The 16,381-nt window shown below is 34.1% G+C and overlaps 1 protein-coding gene across 3 annotated transcripts in view; it reads left to right on the top strand.

The window, feature by feature from the left end:
• Positions 1-16,381, top strand: part of NKTR (natural killer cell triggering receptor) — a 42,612-nt gene that overhangs the window by 9,205 nt on the left and 17,026 nt on the right. For 2 of the 3 annotated variants that reach the window (XM_004676274.2, XM_012735326.1), the window contains exons 3-9: positions 1,148-1,222; positions 1,973-2,080; positions 3,129-3,173; positions 4,909-4,996; positions 13,566-13,595; positions 14,295-14,440; positions 15,669-15,891. In XM_004676274.2, the coding sequence (XP_004676331.1) occupies positions 1,148-1,222; positions 1,973-2,080; positions 3,129-3,173; positions 4,909-4,996; positions 13,566-13,595; positions 14,295-14,440; positions 15,669-15,891 (715 nt within the window). Of the gene's footprint in view, positions 1-1,147; positions 1,223-1,972; positions 2,081-3,128; positions 3,174-3,480; positions 3,509-4,908; positions 4,997-10,775; positions 10,825-13,565; positions 13,596-14,294; positions 14,441-15,668; positions 15,892-16,381 lie in introns of those variants that run through there. The other variant, XR_001146294.1, reaches the window with a different exon arrangement.

Below are 16,381 nucleotides of genomic sequence, written 5' to 3'. Positions count from 1 at the left end.
AAATAAATAAAAAAAAAAATTAAAAATATTTGAAACTTACAGCTTACATCTTGCGGAATTGCAGATTTTGTTTTCTTTTAAATCCGTGAGGTTAACTGTGATTCTAAAAGAAAAGCCTAAGTTTAAGTTGTTTGGTTATGTTTTTTATCCTGAAAAGTAGTCCCTCCCTGGTGGTTCAGGAGGTTAAAGCGCATCACTATGAAGATGGCCATCGCCACTGTGGTTTCCAGAGTTTGACACTGGACCAGAGAGCTAACCCACATGGCACAGCACACCTTTCCTGTCTCTCCCACTGCTCCCCTCAGCAGTGTATTTCAGCCTATCTGCCTGTTCTGTTTCCCACTCTGTCTCTGATCAATCCTCTCACCCCCTGCAACTTTTGCCTGTACCCCAGTTTTTGTGTACATAAATAAGTCTTTTTTTAAAAAGTGTTGTATCGTGCAAGTAATCATCTGACAGAGATTCAAAAAAATTATGTTTCTAGTCTGTAAAGTCTAGATGATTTTTAACTTGTTATCCACCTAATAACCATTTCCCAGGGTTCGTGAGGATGGGGTGGGGGGAATTTACCACATTGTAAAATTTGAACAAATAGTGTGATATTTCTGTTACTAATATATACATTTAAAAAACTATGAAATGACTTGATTCTCCACTTTGCTTTTTTCCTTATCTTTTTCTTCATTCCCTTAAATATGATGATCAGCTTAGAAGGTTTTGAAATTGTTTCAAAATCCATTAAAGTTATAGGCAAAAAATGTTGATATAATAAACTATTACAGGATGAAATTTTTCACTTTTTATCCCTTAAGGATGTGTATTGCTCTGTATCTTTATTTGCAGGCTTGGTCTTTCTCATTTTTATTTACTGTAGCGAGTTTGGTTTTGTTTTTAGTCTACTTGCTTGTTTGAGACCATACCTATTAGCTTTCTGTTCTCAGGTAATAAAATGTGACCTACTTGTTAGTTGTTAGTTGGCCAGTTACTGCCCCATTAAATTCTATACCATTAAATTTTTTAAAAAATTAAAATAATTAGAAAATTGAACCTTCCAGTTTGTTAATCCTGTTTTTCTAATTCTCCCAACTGAAATGTGAAACATTTACTCAACTTGCTTACCTTTTTTCCCCCATGTGTTTTATTTCAGTTGGTCGCATTATGTTTCAGCTCTTCTCAGACATATGTCCAAAAACGTGCAAAAACTTCCTTTGCCTATGCTCAGGTAAGTGAATTATTAAATTATTTCAGTGAAAAGTCATGGTTTATATGTTTACCTTGATTTAACTGAATAGACATTTTCCTTTAAGAGTAATGGACTGTACAGTGAGTATAGCAAATACAAATTAATTTTCACTGATCTGAAATCAGTGAAGCATTTCTTAATGGAATGAGGAGAAAGAAATGGTCTTAAAAATGAAATAGAAGTACAAGTATGTGTAATGAAATCTCTGTACAGTGTAATTTACTTCATTACTTTGAACAAATTTCACATTGCAGGTTTCACAAGAAAGTTAGAACTAAAAGATGGAGAGGCAAAACATGATGAAGTTCTTTATGTAATTGGGTTTATATTTTAAATAAGTAGAAAAGATAGGGAGGAAAGTATCTACAGTGTTAATTTAAACATAGAAAATTGAATATTTAATTTTTTTCAAAATAAAAATGTTAAATCCATACTTAGTTACACACACACACACACAAATTTGCACCAACTTTTTGAATACATTATTTTACTGGAGTGTTAACCTTTTCTAATTGTTCCTTTCTTAGATAGAATGTAGCCTGCAATTCATAATTTAACATTTACATGCTGCTTTATATTTGCATGTGTGACAATATATGAAATTATCACACTGCCTGCTTCTTGTATTGCTCACATCGTGTAGGAGGAATTGATACAGAATTGATTGGACAGTACTTTTCATGGAAGGATATGTTTGTAGCTAAGCTTACTTTCTTTTTTTTTTCCCAGGGGAGAAAGGCCTTGGGAAAACAACTGGGAAGAAGTTATGTTATAAAGGTTCTACATTCCATCGTGTGGTTAAAAATTTTATGATTCAGGGCGGGGACTTCAGTGAAGGTAGAGCTAAAAGTTATTTTCTTAATAACTCAATCTTTTAGTTTCTAAATTTTTTCATTCATTACTTTTAATTGTAAATATTGTATCACTTAGTGTGATGTAATTATTAGGTGAATGAATATTGTAGGTCAATAATGTTTGAAAAAAACATAAGGGCTTTTTTTTTTTTTTAAGTACAATTTTAGTAATATAATTACTTGGTGAATTCTCTTAGAACAAATGCCAGGGTACTTTATGTATTCTAGAATTTTGTTGGTGTGATTACTGTTTGAAGCAAATAGGTTATGGAGTCCATTTTTTTAAAAAGACTTATTTATGCATATAAGAATGCTACAGTAGTAGCATTTGGATAAATCTAACTATTGCACTTGCCTGCAGGCCAGAGGGGTAGGAGGTGAGAGGATTTACCAGAGACAGTGGGGAGCAGAACAGGCAGGTTGACTGAAATAACTGCTGAGGGGAGCAGTGGACCAGAGTGGAGAGGTCTGTTCCTGGTGGGTCAGCTCCCTGACCAGCCAGGGATTAAACTAGGTACTGAAGTGGCTGGTTGTAGCTTGATGATGCTTTAACCCTTGCACCACCAGGGAGGCCCTGGAGACCTTTTTTTTTTTTTAAGATTTATTTATTCATATAGAACTTGGGTACAGGCCAGAGATGCGGAGGGTGAGAGGACTCACCAGAGACAGAGAGGGGGGCAGAACAGGCAGATCACAAAATACACTGCTGAGGGGAGCAGCGGCCGGGTCAGGAGAGGTCTGCCTTGCCATGTGGATCTCCTCCAGGGCAGCCGGGAATCGAACTCATGCGGAAGTGGCTTAAGCTTCTTAGTGCAGTGCTTTAACCCGCTGCACCACCAGGGAGGGCCCTGGAGACCATTTTTTAAGTAGCATTTCTTGTTGTAGGGTTTACTTTTGTTTTAAAGATGAGATTGAGGCTTCCTTAGAATTTTTATTATCTGTCACAGTTACTACTTGTTAGCTGTTGAAGTTATATGTATTATTTATGTTGTTGTTTTTCATTATAATTTAATGCAGATCATTATTTGCAGGTAATGGAAAAGGTGGAGAATCAATTTATGGTGGATATTTTAAAGGTAAGGTTTAAATTGTGTGGTCTTTTTTAGTTCTGATATTAAAGCAAGTTTGATCATGTACTTTTAATGAGAAGAGGTTTTACTCATAGTTCACTTTTTGCATGAAACTAATGCTGCATGAAAATACTTTATTTGCATGAACTTGGGGATAAAACTGTATTGTAATACATATAACTTTTAATTGACAAGATTAATTAAGGCTAACTTTATGGTTAAACATGACTTTCAGCATGGAGGTTAGGCAACTATATACATGAAAACTCCTATCTTCCTGCCTAAAACTGTCAACATATTCTTTTGTTTATAGAGAATGTGGTCTTTTGCAAAATGAAAAGGTAAGAGAACGAAGCACAGTAACACAAACTCCAATTCTGTTCCCTTGCACCCTTCCTAATAAATTTATGGACAGCCTGGGTCAGGTTGTGGCTGGATTTCTGTATTGCTTGAAGACTTGGAAAACTCTGTATACTTTCATACTTCATGCTTCTGTATCTTTTTTTCTTTTCCCAATGGGTTGTTACTTCCATTATCAGGGGAAAGAATATAGTTGTGTTTTTTTTTCCCTAAACCAAGCAATTTCTTTGCATAAAAGTTGGTATTTCCTCCTTACTCAAAGGTTTGTATGTTTTCTCTTATATACTAGAACTATATGATTGTTTTATTCATACAGTAGTAGCATTTGCATAAATCTAACTATTGCACTTGCCCCAAAAAGCCTTAGAAAAGTCAGTTGCAGAGATGTATAATGGGATCCAATATTACTAGGTTTTAATATAATGATAGCTTCAGTGTTATAATAGTCTTTTATATTTCTTTTGGGGGAAAATGGATTACTACTGTTTTTCAGAAGCCTGTTCCCAAGGTAATAATTTTTTAAAATTTTTTTCTATGTTTCTGTTTGTTCTAAAAAAAAAAATATGTTTGTATGAATGTTAAAAGGAAACTTAAATTAGTTTTTGAGATATCTCTTGGAATTAAAATCATTTAACTGATCTTTATGACAGTTTTTCCTTATAACTAGTAGAAAACAGCTCTTTAGCTGGTTGTTAGCATGAAGCAATTTGAACCTAACACTCTAGGCCACTTTAACGTGGTTGCTCCCTGTGGTAGATTATTTTTTATCTTAAAATTGTATTTTGCTCTTGAAATTTTGTTTTTACAGGACTTTCTTCCTTAGATAATTTTGTGATCCTGTTGATGAGAAGGAATTTAGACAAGTCCCTACAACTTAACTTATGCAATTTTTTGTTCTTTTGCTCTCTCTCATAGTCTTTAATTCAGATGCATAATAAATTTACTGTGTAGAAATTAAACACAAAGAGGATTATTAAACTTTTCCAATGTTGTTCTTCCATTAGTCAAGATAATTAGAATTTTGGAGGAAATGAGCTTTATAGTAGATATTTTTTAAAAATTTGTACCAGTTTATCCTAAAAGTTAAAGTTAAAATATCACCTAGCCAAAGTATGTTGCTACTAAAAGTGACTGTTCTAAGGCTGTTTGTATAAAGTTTTAAATATATGTTCTTTTCCTCAAGGCTTTAAGTAGTATTTTTTTGGTCTTTTTTATGCTTATGTTATTTGATTAGTTAAAAGAAAAATTTAAATATTCAGTCAGGTGTCTTTACTGACCAGAAGAGGAATTCATCCTTTGCTTTCTATTTATTACTGTGAACAATACACTTTAAAAGTGGTTTATAATTGGAGACTGACGAATTTGTGTTTTCTTCAAACAGATGAAAACTTTATTCTCAAACATGACAGAGCGTTCCTTTTGTCAATGGCAAATCGAGGGAAACATACCAATGGTTCCCAGTTTTTCATGTGAGTAGGCATAATTCAGAGATGAGCTTTTCTTAAACAGAGAAGCGCTGTTCATGAGAAAGATGGTATAGTTAAACCAAGTTTAATGCTAGAATTCTGTCAGCTTGGACTTTACTATTAATTTCTGATGTTATAGTAACTGACTAGCTCTGTAGATTGCCTCAGCGTTCAGCATACATCCTGCGTTTAAAGAATGACTTAAAAGGTGTAGTTTGAAGATGAACATTATTTTCAAGATATGTAACCTTAAAAATTGACTTTTTTGAATCTTACCAAATTTGGGGATTTGGTTTACCAAAGTTTGGAGCATAATTACTAATGAATGTTTAAAAGTTGTTTATAGGCTTGGATTAAGTTAGTTTAGAAAACAACTGACTTGAATAAACCTTGGCATAGTTGCCTTTTCTCTAAATGTTCTCTTTGAGTCAATTGAGAGAGGTCCATTAAATATTTTTTGATACTGTGTAAAGACAGATTATTTGCTATTGAAGAAACCTTTAAAACTCAAACCTGTGCATAATAGAATTATTCTGTGCATAATAGAATTAACCCAGTGTTGCTTAGTTCCACCAAAATTTATAAAGTATCACTCAGGAAACTTCAGAATTAAATTAGCTTTTTAAAAAATACCTCTATATGTACATGCATGCACAACAAAAGCCTTAATTTCTTACTTGAAAATTCTAAAGGCCTTTGGCAAACTTTTAGTTACATTGTTTTCTAAAAGATGCCCAAATCTTTGTTTTCATTATTGTCTGATCATCTAAAGTAAAAGATAATTGTCTAGCTGAAGTTTATTGCTTTTGATTGATAGTAAATTTCTTCAGTTGTGCTATGTATTTGGAGAAATATTTTGTTAATGGTTTACTAGAAAAAACTTTTTTGGTCATCTTTCTGAATGGATGAGTATGAATGGCGCTTCCCTGTCTTTAAAAGAGTAAATTATTCGTATAAAGTAATTCTCACATTTAAAATTTGTCTGAAAATTAGATTCTCAACATGATCTGATAGTTCAGATAAGGGTCATTCTGTTCCTAAGAATGTCCTAAAAATGGAAAGCTGATAAAAATGGCAATGCTTGGAGTTATATGGGAAAAAAGAAAAACCTGTCCTGTATCTTGTTTTTATCCCACAGACTATTAGTTTTACTACATGCTTGCTTACTGGAATTTTTTTTTAATTTTTGACCTTCCTAAGGGCTAAAATAAAGGGAGGTGTTTTGAAACTTTCTGAAAATAATAATTTGATATAGAAGTTGTTTACTCTTTGGTCAAGGTTTCCCATTTCCATTTTTAAGCTTATCTGAACTGTGAACATAATGATTCATTGGTCAAGAAGCTACCATCTGAGGGCTCTAAAGTTTCTTTTAGATTTCCTTTTTTATATCAGTACATTTAAAATTTAATTTATCAGGGAGCAGTAGCTTCTTCCTATTGCTTAGCTTGCTTATTATAAATGTTAGATTACAAACTGGTGCACCTGCATACATTAATTAAAATCCAATATATTAGATTCTCCACTCAAACAGAGTATCTTGTCTCAGGATTATTTAGTGCTTGTTCGGGGTCTTTTCAAGAATGGTTAGTGTCAAAGACCATTGTTTTCTACATAACTTAATTTGATTGCTGTTTTTTATAATGCCAAATGAAATTTTTTTTTTTTAAGATTTATTTACTTACGCATACAAGAGCTGGGGTGTAGGCCAGAGATGCATGGGGAGGTATGAAAAGTTTCACCAGAGACAGAGTAGGGAGCAGAACAGGCAGATCTACTGAAATACTGCTGAAGGAAGCAGTGGGCGAGACAGGAGTGGGCTGATGGCACCATGCGGGTCACCTCCTTGGCGGGGAATCAAACTCATGCTGCAGATAGCTTCATAGTGCTTCGTCTTAAACCCTTGTGCCATGAGGGAGGTCTGCCAAATGAAAATTTTAATAATAAGTTAGGGCATAAAAATTTTAACTTGTTTTCATATTTAACTGTAGGTTTCAGATTGCACTAGAATACTGGGAACTTATGATTGAAAGAAAATTTTCATTTTGACATTTACTTCTGGAAATCATTTGCTATGAAAAGCAATCTTAAAATAATTTGAGTGATTTTGCACAAAAAAAATCCTGTTTTTTTTTTTTTTAAAGAAGTTTTTGTAAATGCTTTTTTATGCTGGCCTTGTTCCTTGTGGGTTTCAGGATAAAATCAAACTAATGTTTGCATTTCTAAACAAAATATTTCCTTGCTTTTATAGATAGGGTAGGTAGAATGGAGATGATAACCCATAAAAGAAAACCTGCAAGAATCTGTCTTGCAAGGCCAGACCTTGAGGCATTGGAAGTAGTATAAAAGCATGCTATCTTCAGGTTGTTTATATGATCACAGTTAATAGTGCTAAACCTTGAGGTTACAAGGGTTGATGGCTGTGGAGCTATCAGCTGGTTTCCCAAGGGTGCCTCTGCCATTTTACTCTCACTAGTCTCCTCATATGACATTTTGGGCTGCAGTTCTGAATCTGAAAAAGGATAGTATATAGAACTGTGCCAAGAACTGTCTACTTATAGGTCCCACTTTATACGCTTAATAAGGACTTTTAATATATTTTTGCACAATTGTATTTCCAAATATGTTACACTACAATTCCTAAGTAAATTTGGTGCTCTTGTATTCAGTGTAAATTTGGTGGTATTTTAGGATATTTGAAAAATATTCCTCAAGGATTCTTCTTTGTGCATTAACTAATGTTCATTAGTTATATATTTAAAACATTCCCTTTTGAGCATGCATCATTATAAAGCATAACTTCCATGTATTATGCAATTTCCCTTTTTGGGTGGAATGATTATAATGAAATCAAATTTTCTTCTGTAAAGCTACTTGTAAATTTTCCAATAACCTCCCATAGTTACTAATATATTGGTCATAATTTTGCCTTTGGGGACAGTCTAAGTAGAAGAAAACTGATTCTTTTTGGAAATACTGTAGCTCAAAAAATGTGAAAGAAGTAATAAATATGTGGCCCTATGAATCACTGAGGAAACAACGGCTTGTTCTTGTTAAATAATTATAGACCTGAGTCCAACGTAGTAACCAAGTTAACTTGGCATTTAGTCAGTTTAACCATTTTTTATTATTTAATTTTTAATCCAAAGCTAGGAAGAAACAATAAAAGCTATAGACTTTTAAAGTCAATGAGTGGAAAAGGACTTAAGAAATCATCTATTCCAAACTTTTGTTCCATAGATAATGCCAAATAATGAAGAAATATATACATAAAGTCTAGATATACAGTGTTTTTGATAACCTGGAAGAAACAAGAATGCTAGAAAGAGATAAGTTGCACACTGTCAGTTACATAATCATACCCACTACTCTGCTCTGAATTTATTTTAGTTAAATATTAGAAGGATTAAGCATGTTGGAAAACAAGATACTTAGGGAAATTTTTTCCCCTTTGTTACTAATAATAGTTACTAATTCTGGCCTAATTTTCATTGTCTTTATGTGTATACACACACACACATCAAAAAGATAAAGATAATATTGTACCAACTAATCTTAAAAAGAATAGGTAGGTGGTTTATAGCTGTGTATTAAATAACTGTTGATCTTGGATTAGAGCACTAACCTAGTTATCAGGAAGCCTTAGTTCTAATTTTATTTGCTATACTTTGAATTAGTTTGTATTTCCTTTTCTGTATATAAAATATTTAACCCACTTCCAAAGGTAAACATTTTGATGTGAAATATGGACATAAAAGGAAGAAAGTCTTTTGTAGGTTGAGCCTAAGTTTCTAACTGGGTAGGATGATTTATATGCAGACATTGTTTTGCCCAAGGAAGTAGTTAATTTCTGATCTTCATCAGTCTGAAAGGTACTTCAGAGAAGCATTAGGCTCATTTTGCCTAAATCAGGAGGAGCATCATCAATCTCTCCATCACTTGCTTTTACAACATTGGTATGGTGGTCACCACTGTCCCAGCTGTGCAGGCCTTTATATCAAACAGTAGAGGAGAAAAACCTGAGCTTTGGAGAATAGTCAGTCAGTAGCCCCCTCAGGGTCTTTATAATTATAAAAATGTAACAAGTCATGATATGTAGAAAAGTCAAACTTTGAACTTTAAACAAAAAGTGCCCTGCTTTAAAGTCATAAATGGGAGTATGGAGGACAAAGACATTCTAAGCTATGTTTTATGGCATTGAAAAGTCAGATATCCTAGTAACTGCTCAGCTAAATGGAAGAAAAGGCTGATCATTTCAATGTAGTGGAACCAAGGGGACTTGAAAGGTGGTTTAATTTTAAGTGGTCTAATAAAGGGTTTACATTTTGGTTAGCAAAACTGATTTTGGAAGCAATGCTTTTTCCATCCACATACTCATGAATTTTTGTAATACCTTCATATGGGAATTTGAAGATTTCCATGAACAAAGATGTTTGTAAAACTTAAATGAAAAACAAGTTCTCTGAGGATTAAGTATCATCCTTAATTTCTAATCTTAATATTATATAGTTTTTATGTGACATGTGGTAGTAATGAAGGAATTTTGTATCTAGTTGCGTTTTGGTATATGTTATGTTAACATTAGCGCTGCATTTTCAAAAACACTTCTGTCTTGGTAATTTTGGTACACATAGTAAGCCACTGTGGCCTGGCTTTAAGGCAAGCTTTTGTCACTTTGTACAGTGCCTTTTCCATGATGGCGTGATAGTTTCAAGAGTTGGATGAAAGTGTAGCAGGTTAAAGGCTAATTAGACAGAAATAGAAAACTAAGTCACTGTTATTTACAGCATTCATTGAAATTATTTGCAACATGTTCTTCTTTACTGTAATTCATGTATCAATACCTTTACAAGAAGTTAACGCTTTCTTTTAAATATTCCAAGCTTAAGTATATCCAGGACCCCTCCATGCAGAATTTTGCCCACTGTAGATAATGCAATTTTTTTGGCCTATGTGTGATTTAATAGAGTTAAAATTGGTCAGATAATGTATATTCTTTGGGAAAAAATATTTTTACGTAGTTGGGAAAGTCAAGGGTTAGACAGGAAAAAAAAGTACTGTGACCATGATATGACAGTGCACACTTACACTTTTCATCTCTTGCCTGCCTTTTTATCCTTTCAGAAGAGCCCTAACATTCTAGTTCTCTTGCTTTGTGTTTTTATTATTTTCAGTGGCTTTACTACAAAGTATGTGTAATGGCAGTGAAGAATAACTGTAGTCCAAACATTTGTTCATTAATTCCTGGTGGTGGTCTGTTGTGATGGGTGACCAAAAAGGGTTTCCATTGTAGATGGATGAAAGGCTCTGTAACTATTGAACTGAAATAGAAAACAAATTCCCTGAAATTTGATCTGAATTCTCTTGACTAAATTCTTTCTCTTGAGTTTGTTGCTTTCTATTGGTAGCTCCTGGGCATTCTGATTATTTTTCAACACTCAGAATAAGTTTTCTTTTTTAGAAAGTTGACATAATTACTTTCTGGTGTTTGTGAACAGAAATATAATGTTTTGTTAATGGCTATTATTCATACTCTAGTGTTACAATGTTAAAGATCAAAACAGATTCCCACCTCCAACACAGGCTATTTTTAAGCATATTCAACTCTACATACATATTCTATGTGAAAGAAAATTTAGAGCCCTCCATTGAAAAAGCTTTCTTGCTTTGCATAAAACTTGAAAATATTTAATTTCAAAGTTATATGATATTAAAACATAGATTCAGTCTTGTCTTAAAAGTGTATTACAATTTATTTCTTGCCATTTTTGTGTAAAATTTACAGAAAGAGTGTTACATCGTGCGCTCCAAAGGTAATGTCTCATTACTCTAAGGCTCTCTTTTCTTTCTTTTCTTTTTTTCTCTTTAATCTCTATTATTATGTGCATTGAACCATTTTAATAATAAAAAAAACCTTTCTGCTTGATCTGTATGGCAGCAATACATGTAAAACAAGTATGTTTTATTATTTATGGTTAATCCTGGGAAGTATATTTTAATTGAGTGGTTTGTTTCCATCCAATTTCCCTACATCCTTGGGGAGGGGCATTGTATTGTATATAACGATTGTAGATCTCATTCCAGTACAGAACTGTTAATTTCTATAGGTTGTTCTTTGGAGTAACTTGATACTTTCCAATTTCTTATACTTACAAGGTTTAAATGAACCTTTGCCACATATATTTTAATGGTAGATTCAGGGATGAAGGAAACTGGAAAACTAGTGTCTTGAATCATAGACGAAAATGGAAATATGAAATATTGAAAGCTTTTATAATTTGAAATGTTCTTTGTGGTTTTTTTTCTTTGAGGTACATTTTTATAAGTATATGTAAAATTACATATTTATGATAGTCTCTGGTCTTAAGATGCTAGCTTACTGAGCATACCACTGAAGTTTTAAAACTATAATTTTTAAAAGCTCAGTAAAGTTAAGAGTTGGTGGGCTGAGATCTCTGCACTCATTTTATGTAGAATTGAATAGCTTGGACTGAGCATATTATTTCTCCCTGCTTTTTTGTAACCCCATTTGTCAGTATTCTCTGTGTCTCCATGTCTAGTCAGCTCAGTGCTATTGAACCTACTTTGTATTGGGATTTCTATTCCTGAAATGTAGGCTGAAAACTCTAGAGGGCTGCTTTTTGTTTAGATACTTTCAATATTCTGACAATCATATGTATTCTAACCTATTTAATGTATAAATTTATATTTCTGCATTCTGCATTGCAGATGCAATAGTGAACTGAATTATTCACATGAATTTAAACATAAGAGAATCAGCTGAAATTTGTTCTTGTCTTAATTTCTCTCCTTCATTACTGTAATAAATGGAATAAAATAGATATTCCATTCTTAAATTGAGTCTTAATTAGTATGTTGTTACCTTATTGCAGTTAGCTAGAATATTTTAATCTCACCATTTCTCCAAATGTTTGCTATAAAATGAAGTTTTTAACACTCCTATAGCCAATGTAGAGGATTGAATTGGGCTGTATTTTAGAAAAATCTCTAGGCTTTCCCACTACCAGAAGACTGAGAGTTGTAAGAAAGAGGATCAACAAAAGAGGTGTATTATCTGTCTAATCAGGAAACCATTCAGTGTTTTCACTACTACTTAACTGAGAGCCCTTACATTGTAGAGCATTTTTACTTTAAAATGTTTGTTTCTTTACATCTTTCATACAGTAGAGTCACTATCTACCACATATACTAATTTCTTCCTCTCTCTAGTGTGCTTTGGTAGTTCTATGATTATAGAAGGAACATTTCTTAAAGTTAGGTCCAAAATAGTAGTTTCTGGTTGTTAATAATTTAAACATTAATGCCTCACCAGTTTGCTACATTTCTTTCCTAGCAGCTGTTTTTATTTATTTGCTTGAATTATCACTTCTCAATCCTTTAGGAAGAATTTGAGGTAGTGGTTTTAAAACCCAAGTTTCCCTTTAAAATTCTGTAACTTCTGAAGTTGACATTTTAATTAAATTCTGTAATGCTCCTAGAGAACTGAATATTCTTAATGTAAGTACAAGTATGATAGTTTCTTTGTAAAATAATGACTTTTACCATCATTGTAAAGGTTAAATTTGTGTTTTGTGATATATCTTAGAATTTCCTTAAAATGAATATTAAAATTGATCTTCTAGTACAGTTGACTGTTTTAACATGGCCTGATATACAGTGATCTTTCTCTCAGATACTTGTTTCTCTTTCTTCTAAACTAAGATGTTTATGTAATAAACTTCTCAGTCTAGTTACCTGCTTTTGATTCTTTTTCCCCTCTGCAATACCCATAATGTATAGATCTGTAAAAATGCTATGAGAAAACCAGCTTGGGTTTAAAATATCCTAACCACATATGCTATATAGGCTTCCTTAGAGTGAGTGACTGTTAGTTTGTGGCTGTAGTAGAAGGTGGTTCAGTGTTTTCTAGGTCATGGAAATGTAAAATGTCTATAATGTTATCCATCATCACTTTGAGTCAGAAGTGTTGGCAGATTGAAGCTTTGCTCCCTATTGTATTTTCAGAGGTGGTGTGGGTGACAGTTTCACCTTAGATAAAGGAAGAGGGGCAGGAAGTTCTGAAACAGGACTTCCTAAGGCCCACCTCCATCTGCCTGCCTAAAATTACAGACTGATTCCATATGAAAAATAAGAGCTAGAAGAACCCAAATTAAGTGTGTGGGGCAAGTGTGAGTCATACTTATTTTTGTAGGGAGCTTTTTATTCTTTGCTTAATTATCTTGATAAACTTAGGTTTTTTGTTGTGATTTGTTGTTTTGGATTTGAGAGTAACTTTAATGTTTGCTTATGCTGCATATTTCAAATATATGTGTATATATCTTTCACATTAGAGATCTGTAATTTTATAATTCATTTATAATCTTGTGGGATTTTTTAATCAGTAAAAATGGCTACAATTATTGTTTTCAAGGTTTTTACATTTAGATGTATATAATGTTTAACTTTTCCCCTATCTTTTATCTTTACCCCTTTGTTTTCTATATGCTGTGCTTTAAAACTGAACATGAATGCCTGGTTTTTGCCATCTTCTTTGTGTTGATGTTTATTGCACCAGTACCACAAAACCTGCTCCACACTTGGATGGGTAAGAATTATGTGTTCTTTTTATCTTTGGGAGGTGTTTGATTGGCCAACCTAAAACAGATTAGATAATGGGTGAGCCCTTAACAACACATTCTTGATTCTTGGATTAATCTCCTAAAACCAAGCTCTTCTGGGGGCCCTCATTGGTGGCACAGTGGGTTAAAGCGCAGCACTCTGAAGCTATCTGCAGTCTCTGAAGCTTGAGTTTGATCCCGGGCCAGGGAGCTGACCCACAAGGCATGGCAGACCTTTCCTGTTTGCCTACTGCTCCCCTTAGGAGTGTATTTCAGTCCATCCATCTGTACTGTTCCCTATTCTTTCTCTGGTGAATCCTCTCACCCCCTGCACCTATACCCCAGCCCTTGTATGCATAAATAAATAAATATTTTTTTAAAAGCTCTTCCTTAAGAATCACAGGGTGCAGTAGTTTTGAGACCCTATGGCTTTCATGACGCTGATGACTTCACCTGAGCCCATGAATGGGCTTGTCTACCATGCAGTCTTAGATGACACTGTGAGGAAGATTTTTGAGTATCAAGATTTCTGCAGTCTATTTTACCATAAGACAACCCAAAACCTTTGTTTTAAAAGCAGAAAACTTGAAGGTCCGGTTTGAGTAATTGCTTTTTCTTTTTATAAAGTAGATTTCAAATTTAATTCCCTTTTAATTCCTTCATATCTCATTAATTTTTATTAACAGGGTGCATGTAGTTTTTGGACTGGTTATTTCTGGTTTTGAAGTAATTGAACAAATTGAAAATCTGAAAACTGATGCTGCAAGCAGACCATATGCAGATGTGCGAGTTATTGACTGCGGGGTACTTGCCACAAAATCAACAAAAGATGGTAAGTTCTGTTTTTTTGGAGGTAGAAGGAGTGCAAATACAGGTAACTTGTGTTGAAAGTTAGAACTTAAAAATACCTCCTAATGTCAGTGTTTCAATAGTGAAAAAATTCATGTGTGTACAGCAGTAGTCTGACTCCTCTATATCATATCCTGTATCACAAACCTTTTCATCACAAATATTTATTTCCCGTACTACAAACTTGGCCTTAACCATCAGTGTCTCTTACCTGGACCTTTAGTTGCCATAAAACTGTTCAGTCTTTTCCTTGCTCCTTTATCATCTTTTTTTCAGCAACAATAACCTCCTAATTGGTCTCTTTGTTTATACCCTTGGCCATAAATAGCAACTAGAATCATCCTCTCCCAGGACTCTCTGTCAGTCAAAGCTGAAATCTTTGCAGTAGTCTGAAAGCAGTCTGCTTTCTGCCGTTTCTTTGGTCACCTCTAGGTCCCCCCCACCCGCTGCTCTCCCCCCCCTCAGTATATTCATGGTCTTCCAGTCATGGTGACTTATTTCAGACATGCCAAATTCTTGGGACATTTTGTGCTGACCCTTCCCTCTATCTGAAACATTCTTCATTCAGATTTTTTTTTTTTTGGAATCTGAACTGCTGCATTCCAGATTTTTTTTTTAGTTGAAGTAACACTGGTTTATCTTTCTGGTAATATTACCACGTTAAACCACTTTAGTTGACCACCATAATTTATTGTAACTTTTCCCCACTTTTTCCTCGCTCCTCCTGGTGCCTTTCTGCTAGGCTCAGTTCTGTAGTGAACATTCTGGGATTTGTTGTTAACTTGGGCTATATTTGACCCCTCTGTGTTCCACATATAAGTGACACAGTTCAGCATTCTTCCTGCTCCTTCTGACTCATTTGGCCTAGCCCACTGTCCTTAACTTCCTTTAGGTCTCTGCTCAGATACTAACCTAAACTCCATCGATTTCCTGGTTCCCCTTAACTCTCATTTTACTTTCTGTTTTAGAATTTATCATTTGTGATTTTATACGGTTATTACTTGTTTCTTATGTAAACCAACTATAATAAGGTAAAGGCTTTGTCATCTTACAGTCTCATCAGCAAATTATCTACTTGAAAAACAGTATATGAATTTTTAGTTTACCATAATACATAAAGCATGTTTTATGATACCAGTAATCACAGTTTTTGTCCTAAATGGTTTGCACTGAAATCCACTACAAATACTTTTGTTAATATTTCTTGAAAGTTTTTGAGAAAAAAAGGAAGAAACCAACTCCTTCAGAAGACTCGGGTTCCTCTTCCAATTCCTCATCCTCTTCAGAATCATCTTCAGAAAGTGAAATTGACCATGAGAGAAGCAGAAGAAGGAAACATAAGAGGAGACTAAAAGTTAAACATTCTAAAAAGAGGCGGAAGGAAATAAGCAATTCAGAAGAGCCAAGGAATAAGCATATAACGAGTCCAAAAGGGTAAGTGTCAAAAGCTAGCACAGTGTTACCTAAAAAAAGCAAACATCCTGTGGGCCCTCCCTGGTGGCGGAATGGGTTAAAGCACAGCACTAAGGTAAAGCCACTTCTGCATGAGTTCTATCCCCCACCCTGGAGGTGACCCACATGGCGCAGCAGACCTTTCCTGACCTGCCCACTGCTCCCCTCAGCAGTGTATTTCGTCAGTTGGCCTGTGCTGCTCCCCACTGTCTCCGGTGAATCCTCTCACTATCCCTGCACCTCTAGCCTGTACCCCATTTCTGTATGCATAAATAAATTAAAAAAAAAAAAAAGCAAGCATCCTGGAATGAGGAAAGTGTAAGTCTGTACACTTACTATTTGTTGTTGAGAAACAAAGGCAGTTTTTTAGACTTCGAATTGAAATCTGGCAAATCTAAGGATAGCACATTTTCAATCAAAGACTTAACATATTTGCACATAAAAATAATCCCTGAAACTATTAGAAGAAGAA

Source organism: Condylura cristata, unplaced genomic scaffold, assembly GCF_000260355.1.
Source record: "Condylura cristata isolate star-nosed mole 26May11 unplaced genomic scaffold, ConCri1.0 scaffold00004, whole genome shotgun sequence".
In the NCBI taxonomy this organism is placed as follows: Eukaryota; Metazoa; Chordata; class Mammalia; order Eulipotyphla; family Talpidae; genus Condylura; species Condylura cristata.
The sequence above is the reverse complement of the archived record's forward strand: the minus strand, read 5'-3'. Positions and strand labels throughout refer to the sequence as shown.